The sequence below is a fragment of the Anopheles aquasalis genome, chromosome 3 (genome assembly GCF_943734665.1).
Source record: "Anopheles aquasalis chromosome 3, idAnoAquaMG_Q_19, whole genome shotgun sequence".
In the NCBI taxonomy this organism is placed as follows: Eukaryota; Metazoa; Arthropoda; class Insecta; order Diptera; family Culicidae; genus Anopheles; species Anopheles aquasalis.
Genome location: NC_064878.1, coordinates 33109096 through 33131441, shown reverse-complemented (window position 1 = coordinate 33131441; position 22346 = coordinate 33109096). Strand labels below are relative to the sequence as shown.

Below are 22346 nucleotides of genomic sequence, written 5' to 3'. Positions count from 1 at the left end.
ATTTCAGGCCAGAAATAAGCTAAACACATGATAAAGGGGTGAGGGTGTAAACTTTTTTTTTTGCCCTTCGTGTTCTATCGGCGATAACTTTTGAAGGTATAGTTCGATTTGGGCGATTTTTTAATCACAAAGAGGAAACACTATGACCTTTAAAAAGACACCAACATAGTAGCAAAGCGACCACTAGGTGCGCTACAGTGAGTAGAAGATTGCGGCCAAATATTAAGTGTTCCATTCGTTAGTATGTCCACTGCGGCGAATCGTATTCACAATGATTTGTAATCATACCATTAATAAAACATTATTTGATAATAAAGAAACATTATAAGCGCTATTCCAAATTAGTATGTATATGAAAGCTATATTTACATATATGATACCCCGTACTAACAAGTTGTAGTTATACAATAAAGCACATGTCGATTGATTGACGGGAGACAATAATTTCTTTATCTCTCTACGCCTGAACTTACGAAATCAACATAAATGATACATTCTCTCTTAAATTAAGTTGGAATAATGCATTTTTGCACATTATCTATTCTGTTTTTGCATATTTTTAAATATCGTAACAGGCATACAAAATCTTACCTTTTCATGTTTTATGAAGTCTTTGAAAAAAATGTCCAATCATTGTCAATAAATCGTATATTTATTGTACCATTGGTTTGGTTCAGGAGCAGGTACTATTTACAGTAAGATAAGAAGATGACAATATTTATAGATATTCTGTTTCTCATTAGTTGATTAGCGTATCTTGTAACTAAAAAAATGAAACATTTTGAAGTTTCCAAAGATAAATGAAATTCACCTAAAGAATTGAAAGAATCTTGGAGCGAATGAATAGTGTTTCCAAACAAAAGGCTATGAACGCCGTTGGTTTTCGGTACTGTTTCAATTTGCTCATTGAGCAACATCAACTTAATCGATTTGTAATCACTCCGTGAAGTGTATATCAATTACAGTGAGATTGTCGCCGTGCTATAATCCCACAAACAAAGTCGTTCGAGTGTCATCGTGTTCTTGGTTCGTTGCCGTGAAGAATATTCTCTAGATTAAGTCATTTGTCATGTATAATTGCCACTCCTAAAAAAAAACTACAAAACAAAACTGAGTAAATAATTTGACCAAATGCAAAGTACACAGTTTTTCGTAGTTTCTGGACGGCAAATGACGGTCGAACGACTTGTTTGAAATCAACTACGGGATCTAAAGTAATTATTTGCACTTATTAGAGCTAAATTTCGACTTATCTGAGACAATAGCTGTACAAAGGATCCTTTGCTATTTTTGCAATTTTATAATTGATACCCTTTAGGGTTGTTTGATAATTGTTGCTTAGATTATCCTTTCCTACCCATTTTAATCCATTAATACTCTGCAAAAACTTTGCAGGATATACCATATAAGATGCTCTTCTTTTTTAAAGATTTGTTCATTTTTGTCGTAACTATAGTTACATTTTTTACTATCTAACATTGTTCCGGGATAGCCATGGTCTGTAGGTTTAGTTTCCTTCATTTGTTCAGTGTAAATGTGTCCATTCGGGTTTCTTGTCCGATCGGGGTTTACGCCAGGAGACATGCAGTTTTGCCTGTCAAGTGCCGTTTGTTTTACAACTATTCGATTTGTTCACTATCATAAGCATCGTCGGGGACCCACTTACAGCTTCGTGATCTACAGCACCATTAATCTTGCTTTTTACATTTCCGTCGGAATGTATCTGTGCGCCAGATAAGTTTTGCGACGCGGGAAGATAAAGTATGTGGGATTGACTTCCGTTCGTTGTTATCTTACTGTTGCCTGTTTCAATACCTATATTTTTGAGGCCGGATCTTGCGGATAGGTTTGAGCGCGTTGTACGCTGAAGGGTTTCATCATCCAGACTTTTCGCGAGCCCCATTCGCTCCTCCATAGAAACTGGCGATATTTGTGGTTGTAAACTATTGTGATGGTTGATGCTGCTGCGACCATGCTGGTGCCTGCTGCCGTTGAATGATGTCTGCTGCGTTTGTTGCTGTGTTGCGTATTGCGAAGATAAATGCAGGAAACAAGGTGAGTTGAGAGAGTAAGAGATACACCGAGATCAGGAACAAATAAGGAACTAAGCAAACAATGTTACATAAAGTGTGCCGCGGGCGAGCAGGTGCGCACCTAACACGCGAAAAAATGTCATTGCGAATGGCATCAGGCAAAAGCAGACATCAAATACCACCAATCAAAGAAGAATGTAATATAACCTTAAATCTCGCTTCTCTTACACTGGCCAGATGATAATTGCTTCGGGTGCTGGGGCTGACGTTCAATCGTGTATGGCAGAGGGAACGATCGTCATAACCACCTACCCGCCCTCCGTACGCATGGGAGCTTTTCAGGCAGTGGCACTTTTCCAACGCATTCTTAAACTCTCGTCGGAACTTTCCTAAAACAGAGACCAACAATTAAGTTTAAAAAATCACTGTTTGTACATTTTCAATGGTTGATAAATGATTGATAGATAGTTTGTAGAAACCTACGAAATCACAATAATTGAAAGTTGTCCAGCTATGCATAGAAATTCTACATACTTCACTGAATCGAGACTGCTTGTTCTCGCAATAATGAATGACTTTACGAATGCCTTCATACGCAAAGGCAAGTGGTTCTGTTTACCGTTCTCGTTCTAATGACCGTTATCATGAGCTTGTGGATGATATGTACACATATATTTTAAATTGTTCTGAATGTTCTTACTTTTGGGAATAATCCGTATATTCGTAGAATAATTCATTATTCTTTAAATTAAAAGAACACACTGTTTGATGAAAAAATATTAATCAACATTTAAAGCTTTTTCTATTAAGCTACCATGGATCATAAAAAAATCCGAAAAAAATCACATTCTATTGTATAGAAAATAATTGATTTTGAACTCAGCTCGTTGGCAACTCAGCTATCCTTAATCGATCGGTTATAAAAGAATAGCTATCATTTTTTTGCACGCCATGATAGGTTTTACCTATACATTACTTTTGTTTGAAAAATCACACGTAGAGGGTTTAAGGGGGACCAACTTGTTTTTTTTTGTTAGTATTTTAAATATTTTTCGCTTTCAAGAACGTTTTGTATGATTTTTGATCAATCGAAGCGCGTTAAATGTCAGGATCAGAGCAATTCGTAACTTTGGAGGGATTTTCCAAAACCAACGTTTTCAAAGTCGGTGACTATCGTAGCCTCCAAACTAGATCGATCCATTGGAACTTTTGAAATCTTAATCTCCGATTCACTTACGAGGTAGTCTCGGCGAACCATTATTTTTGGAAAGAACAAAAAAAAACAGTCTCAAACGCTCCGAAAATTGAAAAACAATGCAATTTTTGAAAAACATATCTATCTTATCTGTTAAGTACATAGATTTTTATCTCGTAGATGATCCAGCAAGTAGCTACGATAGGCACAATGGTAAGCGATTTTTTGCAGTCGCGATTTTTTTTGCCTCCTTGAAATTGATACCATGGCTGTATTTGCTTAAATATTTTCCACAAATTAGGACGTAACATTCTTGAGCTTCAGTTTAATATGGCATTCCCGAAAAAACGTCTGATGGTTTCGGCGAAAAAGCTCAACATTCTTAACATGTGTTTTTTACCGGAATTAACGTACGCCGCCCTTCAACACTTCAAATATATTATCAAATACATTTGCGCAATTACAATTACTTACCGCTCATAAAATTGTATATCACAGGATTAACAGCGCTGTTGGCATAGCATAGCCAGTGAGAAAACAATGATAATACAGCTACAATATCACTTTGTCCTATGTCAACTGTGTATCTGAAATTAACATAAATAGCAATTGGTTTAAAGTTATAGTGAATAAAGGTTTAAAGTTATAAATAGTGTAACGCATTGTTAATGTTGTAATTTAATGTTTAATATTTGAATTTGATGATAACATTGATTTGATATTTTATGTGCAAATAAGAGTAGTTAATGTTTAAGATAAGACAATCATGGTAATGAAAACAACACATTCATTCCAACAGTTCTATAACAGCAGTGCGATAAATAAAATGCATCTAGACAAATGGACGAAAAAATAAAAGGAAGTATTGAAAACATGGTTTCGGTAATGATATTTAAGCGGACTGTTTACCTTGCCACATTAAGCATGTGAACCGGAAAGTAACACCCGGCGAACATGATCACAACGGCCACCAACATTTTGGCCGCTTTCCTTCGGGCTCTCAGCTGCCCCATGGTGCTTGTGTTTCCGACGCAATTCAATGTTGTTCTAGTGCTGTGCACCGCTGGAACGGTGCAAGGAAGAGGTGATGTTGTAGAAACATGTGAAAAAACGGTGAAAGAGTGAGTGTGGGATAAATTGTTTTCGCAAAAACTCTAAGGTAATGCAAAGCATAAAGCATGAAACCTGGCGATTGAAGCAGATTGCGACGATCTCATAGATTGGTTAGCAAAAGAGTTTTGCTAATGTTTCTCTTCCAAGATAAGACGAAAACATGTGGTGGTATTGTGGGTTGATCACATGAACTTCTATATTGAAACTGTCGGCGAAGGATGCTAGGCTTGGAGGATATCTCTTTGGGGAGATTGTTTCATTGACCAACTGGTTTTAATACAAGCGTAGGCACTAACGGAACTTTTGGGAGACAAAACAAATGACTACAGCGTGAATACTCACTTCCACACGGTTGATTGCGCGATTCCCGATGTCCCGGAATAGTGTCTGAGCGCCAGAGAACGCGCACTATTTGGAAGTAAGCGATGGTCATGAACAAAAGCGGTAGACTGTAACCAAATAAGACGAGATTAATGACAAAAAAAGCAGAAAACTCTCGTTTTTCCGTTTGCAATGCAACATAATATCCACTATATTCTATGACTGGGCTTAGTCAAACGAACCATAGTACTATACTCTGGAGTGATGGATTGAAAGAATGTTTCAACCACAAGTAACTCACACTGCAAGTACACCATGTCCAATATATTCTCATACACTTTATTGCTGAACGATTTTGGTATGCTGTATCAGCACCTAGTTCAAGTATCAATATTGTTTTCTCAAATTGTAGTGTTTACTTAATATTTTAACAGTTGGAATGGTCTGTTTTCTGTTTGTGGTCAGATTTCAGGATCGACGAAACCATGCGTGCATTGTGTCTTTTCTCCTATCGCGGCACGCTGGACTAGACTTGTGTTCTCAGATGAAGAGCAATTTTTCTAGAGTTTTTTTGATCTGTTCAGTCAGTGATGCACAACATAGGCACTGAATTTGTTTCATCTCTCTCTCTCTCTAAATTTAAATAAATTTCTTTCTATAAATTTATTATAATATAAATACACTCTGCTGATAGAAAATTGTCCACCCTTTAAGAAAATATAAATGATTGAATTTGTATGAGAATATATTGGACACGGTGTAATTAGCTATTGCTATCGTGGTTACGCCATATGAATGTTTCCAGCTAGTATTTTCGAGCCCTAAACATGAAGAACTTTAGTGTGTCAAATATTTTAGACCAACTGGGGTAAACAATAACAATAATATTAATAATATTAATATTATAAACGTTTATTTTTAGTCATATAATGCATATTTCAAATTATTAATTACATAGTTGTGAACATAACGTTCACATTCGTTTCTAGTTCCAATTTTTTTTTATGCTTTCTTTACTGCACGATGCCTGGATAATCAATATGCTGGATTGTTAGGTTAAGTTATGTTCAAAGATTACAATCATTTCTGTGTATGCTCCAAGCATACGGCTCGTCCGTCATTGCATACATTAAAAAAATCTAGGTATGTTTTAACGCACTTTGCGATTTATGAAAAAAAATCTTGATGGCTCGTTCATTTGGTCAAGAATTGTGATCATTTCATGTGTTTATGTAAAATTAAATAACACATCTCTATTTATTACAATATTTTCCTTCGTGATAAACCCACAAAAACTGCTTTCCCGCCAGAAAAGGGAAAGGGCAGACAAGGAAAAGACAGATTGACCATCATTTAAAGGAGTTGAAAATGCATTTACTGTTATTTCCTAAAGAAAAAAGATCTGTTTATCGTCCAGAATGTTGTATACATACAAAACAATCGTTTTAAATCACACGAAAAGTTGTCTTAAAGACATCTACCAAAAGCGAATCTGAATTTCAAACATATCTGATATAATCATTCCCGCATTCCATACGAACATAGGATCGTTATTTTGTGAGCATTTTGCATAACCGTATTATCAGCGTGAATGCCGTATAATCTTAAGAACATAATCTGTTCCGCTGAAAATCCGACTGAAAAAAATCTTAATAAACACGGTATTTGGTGTCTGGTAGCCGTAAGGAATGTCGTTTAATATATTGGGTTTTTGGGGCGTTTGATGTGGTGTACGAAAGAACCAACCAATTTCGATAATCCTTAAATGAATAGAACATATACCCCTTAGAGAAAACAATCAGGTATTGCACGTTACACGTAAATTGGTTCCGGTACTTGCGAGTTTATCTCCTTTCATTAGGGTATTAATTTTTATCTGTAAGCAACCACAACCAGCGTCAATTGGGCGTTTATTGGATATATTTTTATTGGCTTCTGATCTGATTTGGAATTTAAGAGATGTCCTATTACGATTACGCTTAACGATTAACCATTTACCTGGGGAGAAAACATCATTTGTCCTTCTTAGAGCCGATAACAAGACATTGTTATCGCCTTGGTCTTGGACTAAAAAGTATCTAACGTGAGCTCGTTATCATCATTGCCTGTTTCATATCATTGATGGAATGTACGGAAAGTAAATCCCAAAAAGTGTGAGTGGGAAATATTGACTGACAAAATATTGGCACAATTCAATATTGAAACGATACGGTCAACAAATAATATGTGCCCAAGATCGTGGTGTCAACCGCCTTGTTATATATTTAAGGCTCAGGTTCACATGATACGTAATTTTACCTCAAAAGCACAAAAATGCATACTGTATCCGTTGTGAATAAGCATGATTTGAAACATCAACGTGAATTCAAATACGTGTTTGGGCTTATTGTTTTAACAATTCAACACGATTTATTCACATCTCAACTATGTTAAAGGACAATGTTCGATTAACCTTTCATAATGTATGTGACGAATTTGTTGGAAAACGTGTCATTTATCGTATCGTACCCAGCTTTCCATAAAGAAAGGAAGAAGGGAAAGGAAAATCCCATAAAAAGCTGTGAATTTAACTAGAAAAATTCCGAAAGTAAGTTCGTACCAATTTGGATAATACGAAAATCCTGTGTCGTTAAACGTGGAATACTGATATGAGATTCGCGTTGAACTTACGTGTAGAGAAGCACAAATTTAACGATGTAGAAGGTTTTCTCCGTTTCGTTGTCCCAAGTGGCAACACATTGCGTGAAAAGTTTGATGTCGAAGCGCAACTTCTTCCGGCGTGTTGTTAACACCAGAAACTCAGGCAAGTCTGCAGAAGGAATAACAAGAAAGAGCGATGAGTAAGGCAGCCGAAAGTAAACATACGGGACTGTAATAAGCGGAACGGGGATCGTCTCATGCGTTGCTTTTTTGCGTTAAGTAGCTCACACGTAATTGCTACGAAATTGAAAACGATTAAGTGCATCCAACGATCGGTATGAACGAACAGTTTAAGCTTTTCTCTGTATGATGGTTGAAATGTTATAGTATATGATTATAAAGTACAGTTTACTGAGAATTTTTCATTATTATTGTATGCTACATGTAAAGGTAGAATAACATTTTCCGAAGACAAACAATTCATATTCATCTATATTGCCAGTAAACCAGTACATTCCCTACAACTAGCTAATTCCAAATGGATAGCTAATTGTCCACATCTAAGCAGTAACCACCCCGCTAAACTGCTTGGTCAACCATAATGCTGCTTAGTAACAATGCTTCCGTTGGGAGTACTATTATTATAAATCCTTTGTAAGGGATGGACGGTTGTTGTGTTAGATATGAAATGAGAAACTTACCCGACAGGAAGCCAATCAGCCAAATGAGAGCAATTGAGCGCCAGGCACGTTCCGGTCTAGGTTTGTAGCGCAGTGGAAAGCATATCGCGTACCAGCGATCGATTGAGATGAACGTCAGTGTTAAGACCGAAACTGTCACCGATACGGTCTGAAATGAAAGACCAATGGGTAACACTGAGATAGTGTAAAGAAAATAGTAGCTGATTTAGCCAGTGTGTTGCAGTAAAGACCCCATCGCGGAGTTGTGTCTAATTGGAAGGGAATTTGTTGTTTGATTTTTATTACCGTACATGAAATCGAGTAAGGAAAAAAAGATATAAAATTCTATAACGTTTTAAGCTGCAAAACACTTTTTTCTATGGATAGGTTTTCCCGGCTGTAAGAAATTGACACTACTCCTAAATTTATATTTGAATGACTTCGGAACCTAAATATCCACTAATGTGAGCATGAAATGAAAATCACTTAAGCATTACGATTGTTCTTTTTTTGGCTTGCTCTAATGTAACGTTATTCTGCCTAAAGAAAGTAACTGTTAGAAAAGGTTTATGAGCTTCTAATAATAATACAATATGCAAATACTAATATTAATGCACAATCTGTTCATCAATTTTTTCCCAATAATCGAATAAACCGAGATTCGAGTATTCTAAAGTTAAACCAACCTGGAGTGATAAGATGCGGTTGTTACCTTCGTTCGAGACTGAGCCCAAAGTTTGTTCATTTTTTTGAAACTTGATTTCAACATATTTGCCAATTTTCCGAGTTGTATTTAGCTGATCACTAATAGACATTTTCATGGCTGCACTTAGTTAGCTCTACTAAAAATAGATCGTGTTTAAACGAATGTCTTTTATTATATAAGGTAAATTTAGGGTATGGGCATGGAAAATTAGTGCTGGCCTAATTGCAAATGTACATAAATAACCATTAATGGCATGCGGTTAATGTCAAAATTGACGATTTATATAGCCAGCATAATCCGTCGATTGATACTGTTGGCCTCTGTTTAAGCACATTTTAGGTCAGAATGAGTACTTTGTCATTGTCTTAGTGGCCCTCAAGAATTAAAATAGCCACCGTATGTTTTCTTTCATGGGAGAAATTTTCATCATCTTAAACCTAGATAACCTTAAACCAAGAACCTATGTTTTGCTTATAGTCTTTTAATCCCGAAAATAGGAAGTGTGTTAGACCAACGTTCAAATAAAATCACAAAGAAGTTACTAATATAAACGTCTATTAAAAAGAAGCTTAGTCCATCAAAATTGATGTAACAGTTTTTTATGCGAAATAAAATATAAACGCTTACAGTAAAATTCACCATAATCTTCCCACATATCCTGCGATAAATAAATGCGGCGAGTTTAATGGTTTTTCTCAATATAAAATCCTAGATGCTGCTAACGTTGGTAGTTGCTAACAGTAGTTACTGTTGACAGCTCAGATGATATCTCAAAATTATTAGTAAGTATTTGTATGATTTTATCCGATTTGACATTATGAATTCGATAATTTTTTGGCATTAAACAACTACATTCTGGACGACCATTTAGTATGTCGTCATATGTCCTATGCTGTTGTTTTATATTAATTTTGCTTATTATTTATCATAGTTTATTTTAATAAACGGAATCCCCGCTCCTCGTTTACCACTTTTTTTAAAGTATTTTTGCGTGCTCTCTTCGCACTTGATATTTGGCATATTCAGTAAGATCGTTTGCAGCGAAATGTCGGGAAATCGGTTGTCACGTTCACTGCGTGGGTTAACGTACTACCACGTGCCTACGGTGGCCTTTTTGGGATAAATTCTTGTTTGGTAGAAATACTTGCGTTTAATTATTTAAGGGCATTTAACAACCGCAGTAGTTATGGTTTTCATTTGCATGGAAGTAATATAGAAAGACTGTTTACTCAATATACGCAGAACAAGCAAGCTGTTTTGATTTTTTTTTATTTGCATTACTTTGAATTTGTGGATTAGGAATGTTTGAAGAAGGAACGGAGAGAAAAGTGACCAAAATCAATCATCATTCGAGCAAACCGAGATACTCTCGGATCGTTACACCTCAATTGGAAAGCTAATCAGTCGGGTAAACCCAAACGATTTTTTTTTTACTTGCCGGTTATGTTTTGGTGAACATCAAACACAAGGATCGCAGAATCGGAAGCTATAAATTTTCTGTCGGTTTACACAGTTCGTTTTTAAGCATATTGGAATGTTCGGATTTCTCAGCATCCTTCCAAACTGACCAATTGCTATGTAAAGTCGTGTTATAAAGTAATATCCTTCAGTATTCTTTTGATGAGGCTCACCTACTGAACTCAATGAAGAAGAGAAAAGATTGTTCTCAGTCCAGTGAAACATAAATAGAATGAAACCAATCTAATTTTTCGGAACCGGAAGCCATAGTATTGCTCTAATCTTGATCAATGAATAAACTTTATCTTATTTGAAAGTTATTTATAGCTAAACAAATAATGATGGGATGTGGGAAAAGAAGCGTAAATTTCAGATTTTTGTTCAATATTTTACGCATTACTCTAGCTATTTATTTTTGTTCACCGTATACGAACATACAGCTTTGACATGAATAAATAAAAGAAAATAGATAGTAGATAAAATGGTACAGGTCTATAGTATTCATTAAGCTAGATAGAAAGATAGCACACTTTAGGTATAAAAACCTAGATTCGATCAACTCGCAAAAACGATGGTCTCATTAAACCCAAAAAAATAGATAGTGATTTGGAACGCCTAGCATCCTTGAAGCTTCTGCTTTTTGGAGGCAACTCAAGGTATACGCAGACAATCTACAGACTAAACTGGTAGGAAAAAAGATGCCAGGGTAGAGACAGAGGATATTCTTTCAATTTTCATCATCATCATCCTAAGGACTGCGGGTAAGATTAGTCAGTTCTGCATGTTTCTATTTTCATTCCCTGCTGATGATCAAATCTTGTATTCAAATCATGTAATATTTGAAAGCATCGTACTAAGAAAATAAGTTTGAAAATCAAGCAGGCAGAGATAGTTTGTGAAATGTTTGAAGAACATGATGATCTGTTCAGTCAGTGATGTACAACATAGGCAGTGAATTTGTTATTTGTTGTTTTACGCTGCAAGAATTCAAAACTTTCTGGCTAATGAGCCGGCCTTTCAGATAAGGACCAAAGAGAACGATGTACGGTAGACCCAGCATCATCGGTATCCATAGTTTTTATCAATTACTCTTTGTGCTGCATTGTAGGTTTTTGGGGTGCAAACTGGAAATAGGTTGCAAATAAAGTACTAAGTAGGTCGTAGTTCTATTTCTCGTGCTGAACCATTTGCAGTAATTTTCCTTTGTTGTTTGTATTCGCAGAATGGTGTGACTACCAGAATTTTCAGCTAATGTTTACGACTAGAGTGGTCCATCGTGGAAAATTCAAAATATTCTATTAACCACCGGATCATGTCATGACAAAAATAAGAGCCTTAATAAGCTCCCGGTATTGTTGAACTACTTTAATGAAACGAAAACACATTTTGGATGTTACAGAATCAACATTAATGTTTTGCGCACACCTTGGATCGAATAATTGGTATTCAAGTGACAAATCCCGTAAAGCTGTTCCATTCCGCTCAATGAAGCGCTGGTGTCGTTTACGAAAGCCACAAATTGTTGAATTTATTAGGGGCCGTGCTGTGACCAGCAAAGATTTAGCGTTTTTCTCCGCATGATATCCAAGGCGAAAGGACAAAACATAGTTGTAGAACTTAATTTGAGATTCCTTGGAAGATATGTGAACTGGTCAAAGCGTGCAAAATGCAAAATAAAGCTTGCCAACTGACATCAATTGTAATTGAAGGGGAAAGGTTCAGATTAACGTAAAATAAAAACTTGTCTTTAACTTTACTAAATGTTCTTTCTTTTACGAAGTTGCTCATCAAATTGCAATAAATACTGTATGTAGATTAGCAGCAACATTCCATTGCCAGATAATGGTTCAAAATCAAATTTCAATTTACAAACTGCAAATGATTAAAAAATGGTCCACTAAAACGGGGTACTGCCTGGCAGTACGATCGTCTACCTGAGAAGGACGTGATTCTTAATATTATGTACCGTTAGAAATATGAATAAATCTATCAAATTTTGAACAGTGTCTGTTACAATATCTTTATAAGTTTTCTATAGCGCACAACAGTGCTTGCTAACTTGCTCAATTTTTTCCCTTTTGTTTTCTTCAATTTTATGATGAAAATTAAATATTAATCTAACATACATAATAAATGGGATTTGTTAACATTCTGTTAAGCATACGTTTAAGTTAAAATTTCGACAAAAATCTGAACATGAATATTACAGATCCTTTTTTAAGCTCTGCTTTAAGAAAGGTGCAATACAAATGTATGTTGGTTCTGTTTGAAAGGAATTAGCAAAATTAACTCTAGTGAATTCAATCAATTTCCAAATTTAGTGTATTCAATCAATCAAAAGTTCTTTAAAACCTTGAATTTGAATCTCTTTTTGTCTTAATAGGCGCTAGTCCTTTTACCTGAAAGGACCAAATAATGCTATAGTACGTTAACACAAATTTAATTTCTGTTTTCCATCGCATGATCAAATTTGCGCACTAGTCCTAGTGATGTTCAGATCAGACCATCAGCTAGATTGAATGAGTGTTTAATCATCATTAGTCCTAAAATATACTACGTTATCCGAAAAACAACGATTAGCATATTGGAAACTTAGAACAACGATTTCAATTTTATTGCGATATCTAAACCATCACCCAGTGAGACAAGGATCAATTAACGAGGTAGATGCCCCCTTTTCAAATCAAACAAAGTAAAATAAGCGGGAAATATACTTTGTATTCTCTAGTGGCCAACATTGTAACTAGTTGCTTTCTTTTCTCACCTAAAAATGCAATTCCCATGATTGCTCTTAGGTTCACCATACGGTACATACTCTTCGAGCCTACATCTTCACGCACGATCGACAGTTCAACGATCTGTATGCCGGCATCTCCCTGAGCCGAGATTCGAAGCGTGAAAGTGGTTAAATGCTCTTCCACGTACACTGCCGGCTGCCGATGGAATGAGCTTGTGGTCTGAAGGTCGCCACTGTGCTGAAGGCGAGTTCACCATGTTTTCGAATCCTCACGCTTCCTTGGTCATCAGACAACCTGGTGCGGCTTTGGACTGAAAGTAATAGTCAAACGTCGGGCAACCGCATTTCTAAAATCGAGACACATAGGGGCGTGATGTTTCGCCCGTTTCACGGGGCCATTGCCATGTTCTGACTGTTTACCTCTGGCTTTCCTCCACACCATTGCTCACAAATCTTTCATCAGCGACCGCAGCAACTTGTGGAAAATGAAATGTGCGCTAGCGCGAAAACCCTTTCTACTCACACCTCCATCAACACCTACCGGGGAGTCTGAAGGACTGGTAGACCAATTGTTGAGATGAAACTTGAAGCATGAAGGTAAACAAACAGCGCAAAGCGAGTAGAGTCTTACAGGCCTGCGTAGGTTAGCTGAGGTGAAAATATTGGCACAGGATTTTGCACATTACATTACACCACGTTAAGCCGCCCGCTAGTAACAACAACTCCTTTCTAGAAATCCTTTCTACGCCTAGAACCAACACACCTTTCCGATCGCCTGAGCCCACGAAATAAATATCATCTCTCTGACACCAAGGGCAATGGCCGTAAAAGCCGCCCGAGAAGAGGAACGATTGAAAAGTTCTGCCGTTAAGTGAGTTAAGGTTTATTTTTGATCCTCCACCTTCCAGCGGCGGACAACACAGCGTTTTGAAATTGGTAACGAACAGCGACTCGACTCTCCAACTACACCAAATCACTTTTTTCATCGTGGAGTGGTGGCAATGTAAATCTCTGCAACCGTGACGCTGCGAATCGTTCTTCTATATGCGAGAAGAACCATGCATAGCTTTACTCCCTGACCGTATATGGGAAGGTAATACTTCATTTACCTTATCATAATATTTATGAGCTCAGGGAATAGTAGCAGTACTCTGGATACAATTGCGCGAGATATGCACGTTCAAATTGGCGAGCTCGATCCACAGCGACGATGCGTCGTTGGGGACAGTGTACCGTAGTAAAAAGCAACGTAAATTGTGGAAATATCCAATCGCGAATGCATTTTACATATAGTTTCGTCATACATTCTTAATATTATCACTTGTATACTATACATGAAAGAGCAAACATTTGCTAAGAGAAAAGCAAGAAAAATATTCCTTTACACCAATGTATGCACGAGTCAACGAAGTTTATTCTTAACATGTCTTAAACATGTGTATGAGGAAGGAAGTGAGAAAAAATGTGCCGTCCCAATTATTGATATTGGTTAAAATAAACTTTCATCAAACTCAACGTATCAATTTGATGCACTTATTAGGAACCTAGATTTATGAATACGAGAATTGTTTCTTTTTTTTTAAGTTTTGTAAAATGATTCAGATTTATCCAAGATATGTCTTGATTTGATAACCTCATCGATTGTTTTGTATGCACAGTAATAAATATAGCCTCCTATAACGCCTTTTATGGTAGTTAAATAGATTTGTGGAATATATTGGATTGGGTAATCGAAACTGTCTACAGACAGAACATGTTACACGTACCTGTTACATCAATATATTTGAAATTCGAACATTGAAAACAACCTAATTCGATAAACAACGTTAAATTATCAATCATTTTAATGAGATTAATGGTATCTACAACGTTGCAAAGATGCATCGAAATAATGTTCATTTCTGTCAACAAATGCATGTTCGGCTGGGTTGTATTTCATCAATCGTGAGAACACGGTACAATTTCCATCAATTCCCTTCCAACCACAGATACTTCTGCTTCCTCGGTGTTTTTGGCGACTCTAGCATTCCCCTCAAAACGGAATAAAATGAAAATGTGTTATTTATTTGCTTACGTTGAAAAATAAACAAATTTGTCGGTAAGTGCATGCGCTGGTATGAGTATTTGGGGGTGTTTTAGCGGTTTTTTTGAAATGTTATTACCATTTTCCATCGGCATGATTTTAACGAGATTGAGTTGGTCAAGCTCCAACCACAATATGCAAATGAAATATTGCTCGTGTCTCCTTCAGGGATAATCGTGGTGGATAAAATCTGATTTCTATTTTTGTCAAGTGAATTTTAACCTTCGGTTAACGGTCGATGCCAACATTGCTATTTCCAGAGTCATCCATTATCAGAAACCTAACATGAAAGTGACGGCACACAGGATCAATCAACCGCCATTTGCACCTACCCACAAAGGATTTGTTTAGATTTTACAACAGACGCAAGGTGAGCTGAACGCTCGTATCTGCTGATCGCATTGACTGTGAAGGCAAGAAAGTTCTGAATATGACCAACACAAACAACTCTAACAAACTTCCCCGTTGAAACGTAGGGTCACAGATGTTGCCTTCCGCCTGTTCCACAGTCAAGGTGCTTCGGTCATGTAAAGGAGAGAAAGTGATTTATTATAAATATTCATGAGACTGCTTAATTCTGCATTCGACGCGATGGTATGCGTTTGCCCAATCATAATTTATGTCGAAAAACGATCCAGGATTTAAGCTACAGAGGGCAGATTGCGATTGGCACCCCATCTGAATGGTGTTTGGGCTCGCTAGTGCCGTATTTTCAACACGAACATTTCTAGTCCTCAAAAAGATAAAAGTGTATATGCATGCATTATAAATAGACTTGTTCCCGACTCTCTTCCTGATAACGGGTTACAGTTTCTCTGTTCCCTGTGGAGCAGTTAGTCACAGTTGGTTACCAGTTGCACAACGCAAACACGTTGTATGTTTCGCAGATCCTTTGCAATCCCGATGCAAAATCGTTGCCAATTGGAGCATAGCATTTGGAGGCTCTTAATATGGCATCGTACTATCTGATCAGTACACAAATACGACGGGAACTCGTGCTGTAGCCCGAAGGAATTCGTTCCTAAGAATTCGGCAGCATGATAGGCACGAAAAAAGAGGCTACAATCGGGTTGAGTCGTTTGAATGTTAATAGAAACATTTCCTAAAAAAATCACCCAACTGTCAATCGAGAGAAAGAAAAAGATTTCCAGCTGGTGCGTCAGCGACACTACTTAGACAAACTGTGTATATATACATGTGTGTGTTTTGTAAGCATACGCCCTCGGAGTCATCAACATGACAATCGGATGAGGAGCACTAGCTAGTGTAAACACGGTTCACAAAGTAGCCCTGGTTGCCCATCGGCATCGCCACCCGACTGACAATGGATCCATCCACGTGAATCAATGATCATTAATCATTTAGTCGTTTATCTAGAAGCCAATGCCTAGGGCCTCCCGGCCTATCTAGGGATAACGTAACCATTCCCCTTACGGAGCCGCAAGGTCTTTGTAAGGCAGATTTGTATGACACAATGTCAACGATTTTACGAGAGCAAAAAAATATTGACCCAGAGCAACATTTTCGCATCCGCATCCGGTTGCAAGGGGTAGCGGGTGTCTCGGTTGCTTGGATACGGATGACGGCATCAGCCTAAACACCCGTTGTGGGACGAATCGTAGGATCTATGACCACGGTAAAGCAAGCTCGGTACAGGATCACCACCGAGCGGATACGCTTGCAAAGTAACACAGCGTGGTTAATAAATATTTATTATTTTTATCCAGTATGTTTATGCATCCCACAGTCCCAGGCGTCTCTGATAGGATGGTTGAAATATTTGATATCAAAGTACGTCACAGTACGAGATACTAAGTATGTGGCAGCACGAGTAAGAGATGCTCATGGGTAAGAAAGTATCAAACTGGGCAGTAATATAGAAGCGACAAACAGACAAACAGTAGCTGGTTCGAGGGAAAAGCGATTAACGGAATCATCCTTTTTCGGCCTATTGCTTCCCCTATCTCTTTCGATAAAGCCTTTCTCTGGCAGCGTTGTGCAGCATGTCATGTGTCGCGCCGGTACGAGACAGGCCTGGCATGGCTCCATCTATGTCACGATTAATTTTCCAATAATTTATTAATAATATTAATATTTTTACGACACACGCTGCGGTTGGTAGGGTGCTATCCCGGATAGCCAACGAAGACATCGGATGTGTTTTCTGCTGCTGCAACGGACTAGCAGCAGCGGCGCACACCGCAAAGGCGTGATAATGGTTCGCATCATTAAAGAAGCATATTTTACGGGGCGCGTAATTTAATTTACTTCTCTTCCGGCCGGGTCGGGTTTGCTCCGTTTGATGGCCATGGTTGATGCTCGTTACGCGTGAACGTGAAGCTGGTCGTCTCTAGCCAATGGAGCCAGTGACACCAGCTGTAAACGCCCGGTTGTGGCGATGTCTATTGCCGCAAGTGATAAGGTTAAACGATCGTACCACGACTCGTGCTGCATGGTTCGGCCCGAGACTGTTGTGATGGAGTGGCATCACTGCCAGACGATGCGCTATGCTGATGGAAGGATGCTTCCCGTGTTAGTGCAATTATCTAGCCATGCATTGCATTGGTAAACACCGTTATAAATTGATAAGTGGTGAAAGTGACGGTCTGGCTTCGAATGAATTGGCAAAAGAAAATTCCATGCTTTGCGTTCTCGGATCCATCCGAACGAACTGTTAAAGGATTCGTTTCTATTGCTCTTATCTTATATTTCATGTTTCAAAACGCATTGAAAACATAATCGAACCTTTGATGATAATTAAATACAATGCAGTGGAAGTAATCTGAAGATACTCGTTACAGCAAACGACTTGTGCTTAGAATTTTTCACCGATTCCAAGACACCTTGTTTGAGGTATGAAAACATAATTGTACTCCAAAACGAAACGACCGTGATCGTCCGAAATCAATAAAAAACGATGCGAAATCAATAAAAAATAGTGCCATTTGGACGCAACAAAAAGTCGTTAAATGACTTGGCCCGTAAGCGTGTCATGGATTGTGAACACTTTCGCCCATCTTCTACATATGGTCTAGTGCGAACGAATGTCATGTTTGTGACGTGTCCACAGGATGAAAAAGATGAGTATGTTAACCTTTCGTATGATATGAACTATCCAACCGTCAGTACTGCAACACAAGCGAGTTGTGAAGCTATAAATTGTACGATCGCACCACAGTCGTTGAATATTAATGCAGATAATAGTTACACCTTTTTCAAATACACTTTTATGATTATTTACAACCGTTTGGAATATTTATTTTATATCTACATATTTATAACATTTGATTGTATTCACTTGAGGAACCATCGAAGAGTGGACAGATACGCTTGCGCTTGGCAACACTAATGTAGGCGCCTCCATCACTGTTGGTTGACTCGAGAAGTTAATTCTTATACAAAGTTGTAATTTGAAGCAGCAAACACGTTCTTCGCACCGATGCCAAAGCTATGTCAGGGTGGTTCTCAAGTAAAATTAACAAAAAAAAAAAAGATGTCAAGCAAATTGTCAGAGAGAGAAGAGAAACTTCTGGCAGAATTAACTTTGTAAAGTTTAAGACCAGAATGTATGTGCGATGAGTTTGAACGCAAGATGTTTAAAAAGATAATTCAATCATTTATATAAGATTAAAAAAGTGTCTGTTGCATTTATCAGTCCAATATAAGGAAAACTATCAGTGCAGCACTCACCTGAAAGTAGATTACCACTTTGCACATGGCCTTTCCCATAAACCACGTTTCTGTCACGTCCCAAACGACGGTCGGCGGTAGGCAAAAGAGAATGACGAAGAAATCGGCCACGGCCAGATTGACGATGAAGATGTTGGTAACGGTCCGCATTGTATGGTTGGTGTATACTGCGATGCAGACCAGTGCATTGCCGACCTACGGAGATACGAGAACGGAAAGGAAAGGCGAAATTGAATCTAGTTGAACATCTCTTTTGAAAACAGCAGTTCTGCGAAGATTTGGAAAAGCAAGGAAGCAAGCTTCTCGGTGGTTACGGCAGTTGCCATTTAGTCACACAATGAGCAGCCACTCGGTGACGTGGTAGCAACATAATGGCCAAAGCGAGCATCAAATTGAGCATTTTGGACAGCTAGACTGACATTTGGATGGGTTTCAAATATGGGCCAAAGTATGCAGCAACATTGGTAAAGAAACTCACAACTGGCTTTGTGATACAATCAATGTTCAATTAACGTCTTCTCGTATTTCGAGATGTTTGTTTGGTTACTACTGGATTTATTGGAGCAAAAGCACCAACTTGAATCAAATTGCGGGGCGTCTACGCAGTGTCTTTGCAGTCGAACTGCCAGACAAATCAAACCTCTGCGTAGATGTCGAAATGCGTACGTATTTAGCATATGTCTTATTATATCCTATCGGAAGCCCCTTGTTTGGCTTGTCTGCGCGTCTATGCGTCCATGATTAACGACACATATCATGACAAACGAAACAACAGGGGCCTGCGGTGAAGCTGGCCTTGCGGAATTCAGAGAAGCGGTCATCAGCCACTGTCTATTTTCAACGTCAACGCCTGGCATCGTACGCATTAACTTTAGTGGAAGAAACATCTTTTTACTGCTATCGGCCCCGGACATGCCTGGGTTTACTATCACCATACCAGCTGTTAATCGAGAGCATCGAGACAAGCATTTATTGTAGATAAATAAGTACAAGTTTAAGCATAATTTCGCACATCGATATAAATTCCCAGCTGAAAAGCTTGCAATAAATTAGCCATGTTTCTGATGAACGCTATTAGAGGATAATAGGGGCAATTAAATTTGGAAACGGAATGCCAGCAAGCCGTTTATTCAAACGTTTATTTCTTCTATAAGGCAAGCAATCCTGAGTAATTCCGTTTCGTTTCGACCTTGTAGACCTTTGTTACTTCCAACAAACTGTTCTATTTTGCGTTTGGTTTTTGGCCCTTGCCCCTTTCGTTCGAACCTTCTTGTTAATGGTTGTCTGAATGTTTCGATGTAACCGATGTTTCGATGTGAACCTTTGTTTGGAATATGCAAATGATGTTAAGCTAGTATATGCAACATGCTTAATTCGGACGTAATTTATGTCACCGCAAACTCCAACCCGTCCCACTGATCATTGCAATGCCATTTTCGACAGCCGTTTACGGATGATGTAGAGGCCACAATACATTTCGTTTGGACGAAATGTGCCTTCAACACTTGACAGTGTCTTCAATGCGTCATTCTGTGCCTGTGAGTGGCTGGACTCAATTGTTTCACTCTAAGCACACCCGGTTGATGTTCAGGTCCTGGACTCCTTTCACAGGAAACACGACACAATGAAATTATCATTTAAGCTTGTTATAATGTTTACCCATTTCTTCTCCTCTCTGCCCAACATTAGCGTACGTGCCACATGCTGCAGGTGTCATCTTTCTTCAGTGATAAGGAGAGTTCCTAAGCGAAACGCTTTCTCCAAAACAATGGGAACATTCTAAAAATAAATTAGAACCACGCCTTAGGGATAATTTATGCTGAGATTATGCAAATAACTTTTTTAAGAGTCGCACATGTCAAAATAAACCCATAGTACCCCCCAAAAAGTATTATTTTCGGTCGTTTTGTTTGATACATATGATGTGAGAAGAATGGAATAGAGAACTTTTGCTTAAATATTGATGATCCCATTTGACTCCTGCTGGCCTTGTTGCTGAAATTGAAGTGCTTGATAAAATAGAAGAGCTCCTGTTTTTTTTTCAATATAAAATTATAAACTCCACTTCACATAAAATTATAAGCTTATAAACTCCTCTACTAAATTAGCTTGACAATGCCGTTTTTTGTAAAACATTATATCATTATTAGAATCAAATCAAAAGCCACAACCTTCATAAATGTAACAAATAAGCTTGGAAAACAAAATCTTTATCTTATTAGTCTCTGATATAAAAGCCCAAAACACGTGACCTGAGGCGATAGCAATATTAGATTTACCGTTCCACAAAAAAAAAAAGAAAAAACCACCGGCTTGCTACATCCGGCTGGCTTTGGAGAATGTTTGTGGTTCAGCAAATCCATTTAAGTCATGCCCGGTCCAGTGTTTATGCTTGACGAACAGAACGAGCAATCTTGAATTCTTCGCTTATTCATCCTCGAGAAATAGTGGACAATCCTCGAGAGGATAACCGATGAGCGGACTGGGGCTGTGTTTATTGGATATGGTTCTTGCGAAGTTCACGACAGTAGTTCACAGTCCAAGATGAAAGTAAAGGGGATGTTCCTTTACAAGCGTACGAGGAAGGGCGAGGTTGTATACTCTCTATTCCAGCCCCCATACCATGATGACCACGACCTGCAAACTGTCCCACGATTACGTCAAATAGGTGCCGTGTAAACAATGCCATACTTGACCGATAGCCGCATTTACCGTTCAGCGCTGGCGATCTATTGGTCATGTGGTGTTGCCTCACAGTCGCCGACTTGTCGGCGCTGTTTGAGTAATGTGCTTCGTATACCCTAATTTTGGAAATGGTCATGTCCGAGCACGATTGATGCTTTGTAGCAAAAATGTTCACATTTAAGCGAAAAATTGGCATTTTTATTTATGCTTCATTCACAATAGTTTAGCGTTCGAAATTTAGCAGATGTACTACTTTTCAAAATAAGTGACGCAACACTTGAAGCGTCCATTCTTCTATCATCAACGAACTGCGTGAGAGAAGGTTTTCATGGTGGAATGAAATTCACCTGTGCCAGTGTCATGTAAAGTGGTGCCGAAGAATGTTGTGCCGTGGATGCCGAAGAATCATTGGCTTTCGTTACACATTCTCGTGCAAGTTTGATAGGTATTTTGAAGACAACCTGCGACATAAACGGAGCGCTAAATTTCAATCAACTATTCGGCCAAGAAGCAATCAGCCTAGCGTAGAAAACCAAAACTATGCCAACCATTCTTGCTCGCTACGGAAATTTACGATTGATTGATATCCTTCACATTAAACCACCAATAAAGCATTAGCTACTGCTGTTTACGGAAGCATCTTGTTACATTTTGCGGAGCTAATATAATAGATTAAAATTTTAATCTAATCTTTGTAAAGGATTTTACAATCGATTGTTTTGCTGATGTTGATTTTTTGAAAAAAAGTTGTAAAACCATTTTCGTTTCAAATTAGTTGTAGACAATGTTCGCCATTATGAAGCGAATCGTCGTAAATTCCAAAATAGCATTGATTAAATATTTAATTCACACTCAAACGTATATTTTCTTATACTTTATACAGTGAAATATTACTATGCCAGTATATGAAGCTACCAACACCAAACATTTTCGGTGCTGTGTCCAACTCGGAAGTGTATGTTGTTCCCGCTATCCGGCGATGATTTGAAGCTGCTTCCGGAAAAA

General features: G+C 38.0%; 1 protein-coding gene across 2 annotated transcripts in view; it reads right to left on the bottom strand.

The window, feature by feature from the left end:
• Positions 1–385: 385 nt before the first annotated feature.
• The window catches only part of LOC126577131 (neuropeptide SIFamide receptor-like), a 44415-nt gene continuing 22454 nt past the window's right edge, over positions 386–22346 (bottom strand). Inside the window, exons 3-10 of one of the 2 annotated variants that reach the window (XM_050238554.1) lie at positions 18657–18851; positions 8004–8151; positions 7333–7471; positions 4684–4790; positions 4138–4291; positions 3703–3815; positions 2241–2422; positions 386–2017 (exon numbers count right to left, since the gene is read on the bottom strand). In XM_050238554.1, the coding sequence (XP_050094511.1) occupies positions 1598–2017; positions 2241–2422; positions 3703–3815; positions 4138–4291; positions 4684–4790; positions 7333–7471; positions 8004–8151; positions 18657–18851 (1458 nt within the window). In that variant the 3' untranslated portion in view covers positions 386–1597. The remainder of the gene's footprint in view (positions 2018–2240; positions 2423–3702; positions 3816–4137; positions 4292–4683; positions 4791–7332; positions 7472–8003; positions 8152–18656; positions 18852–22346) is intronic. The other variant, XM_050238555.1, reaches the window with a different exon arrangement.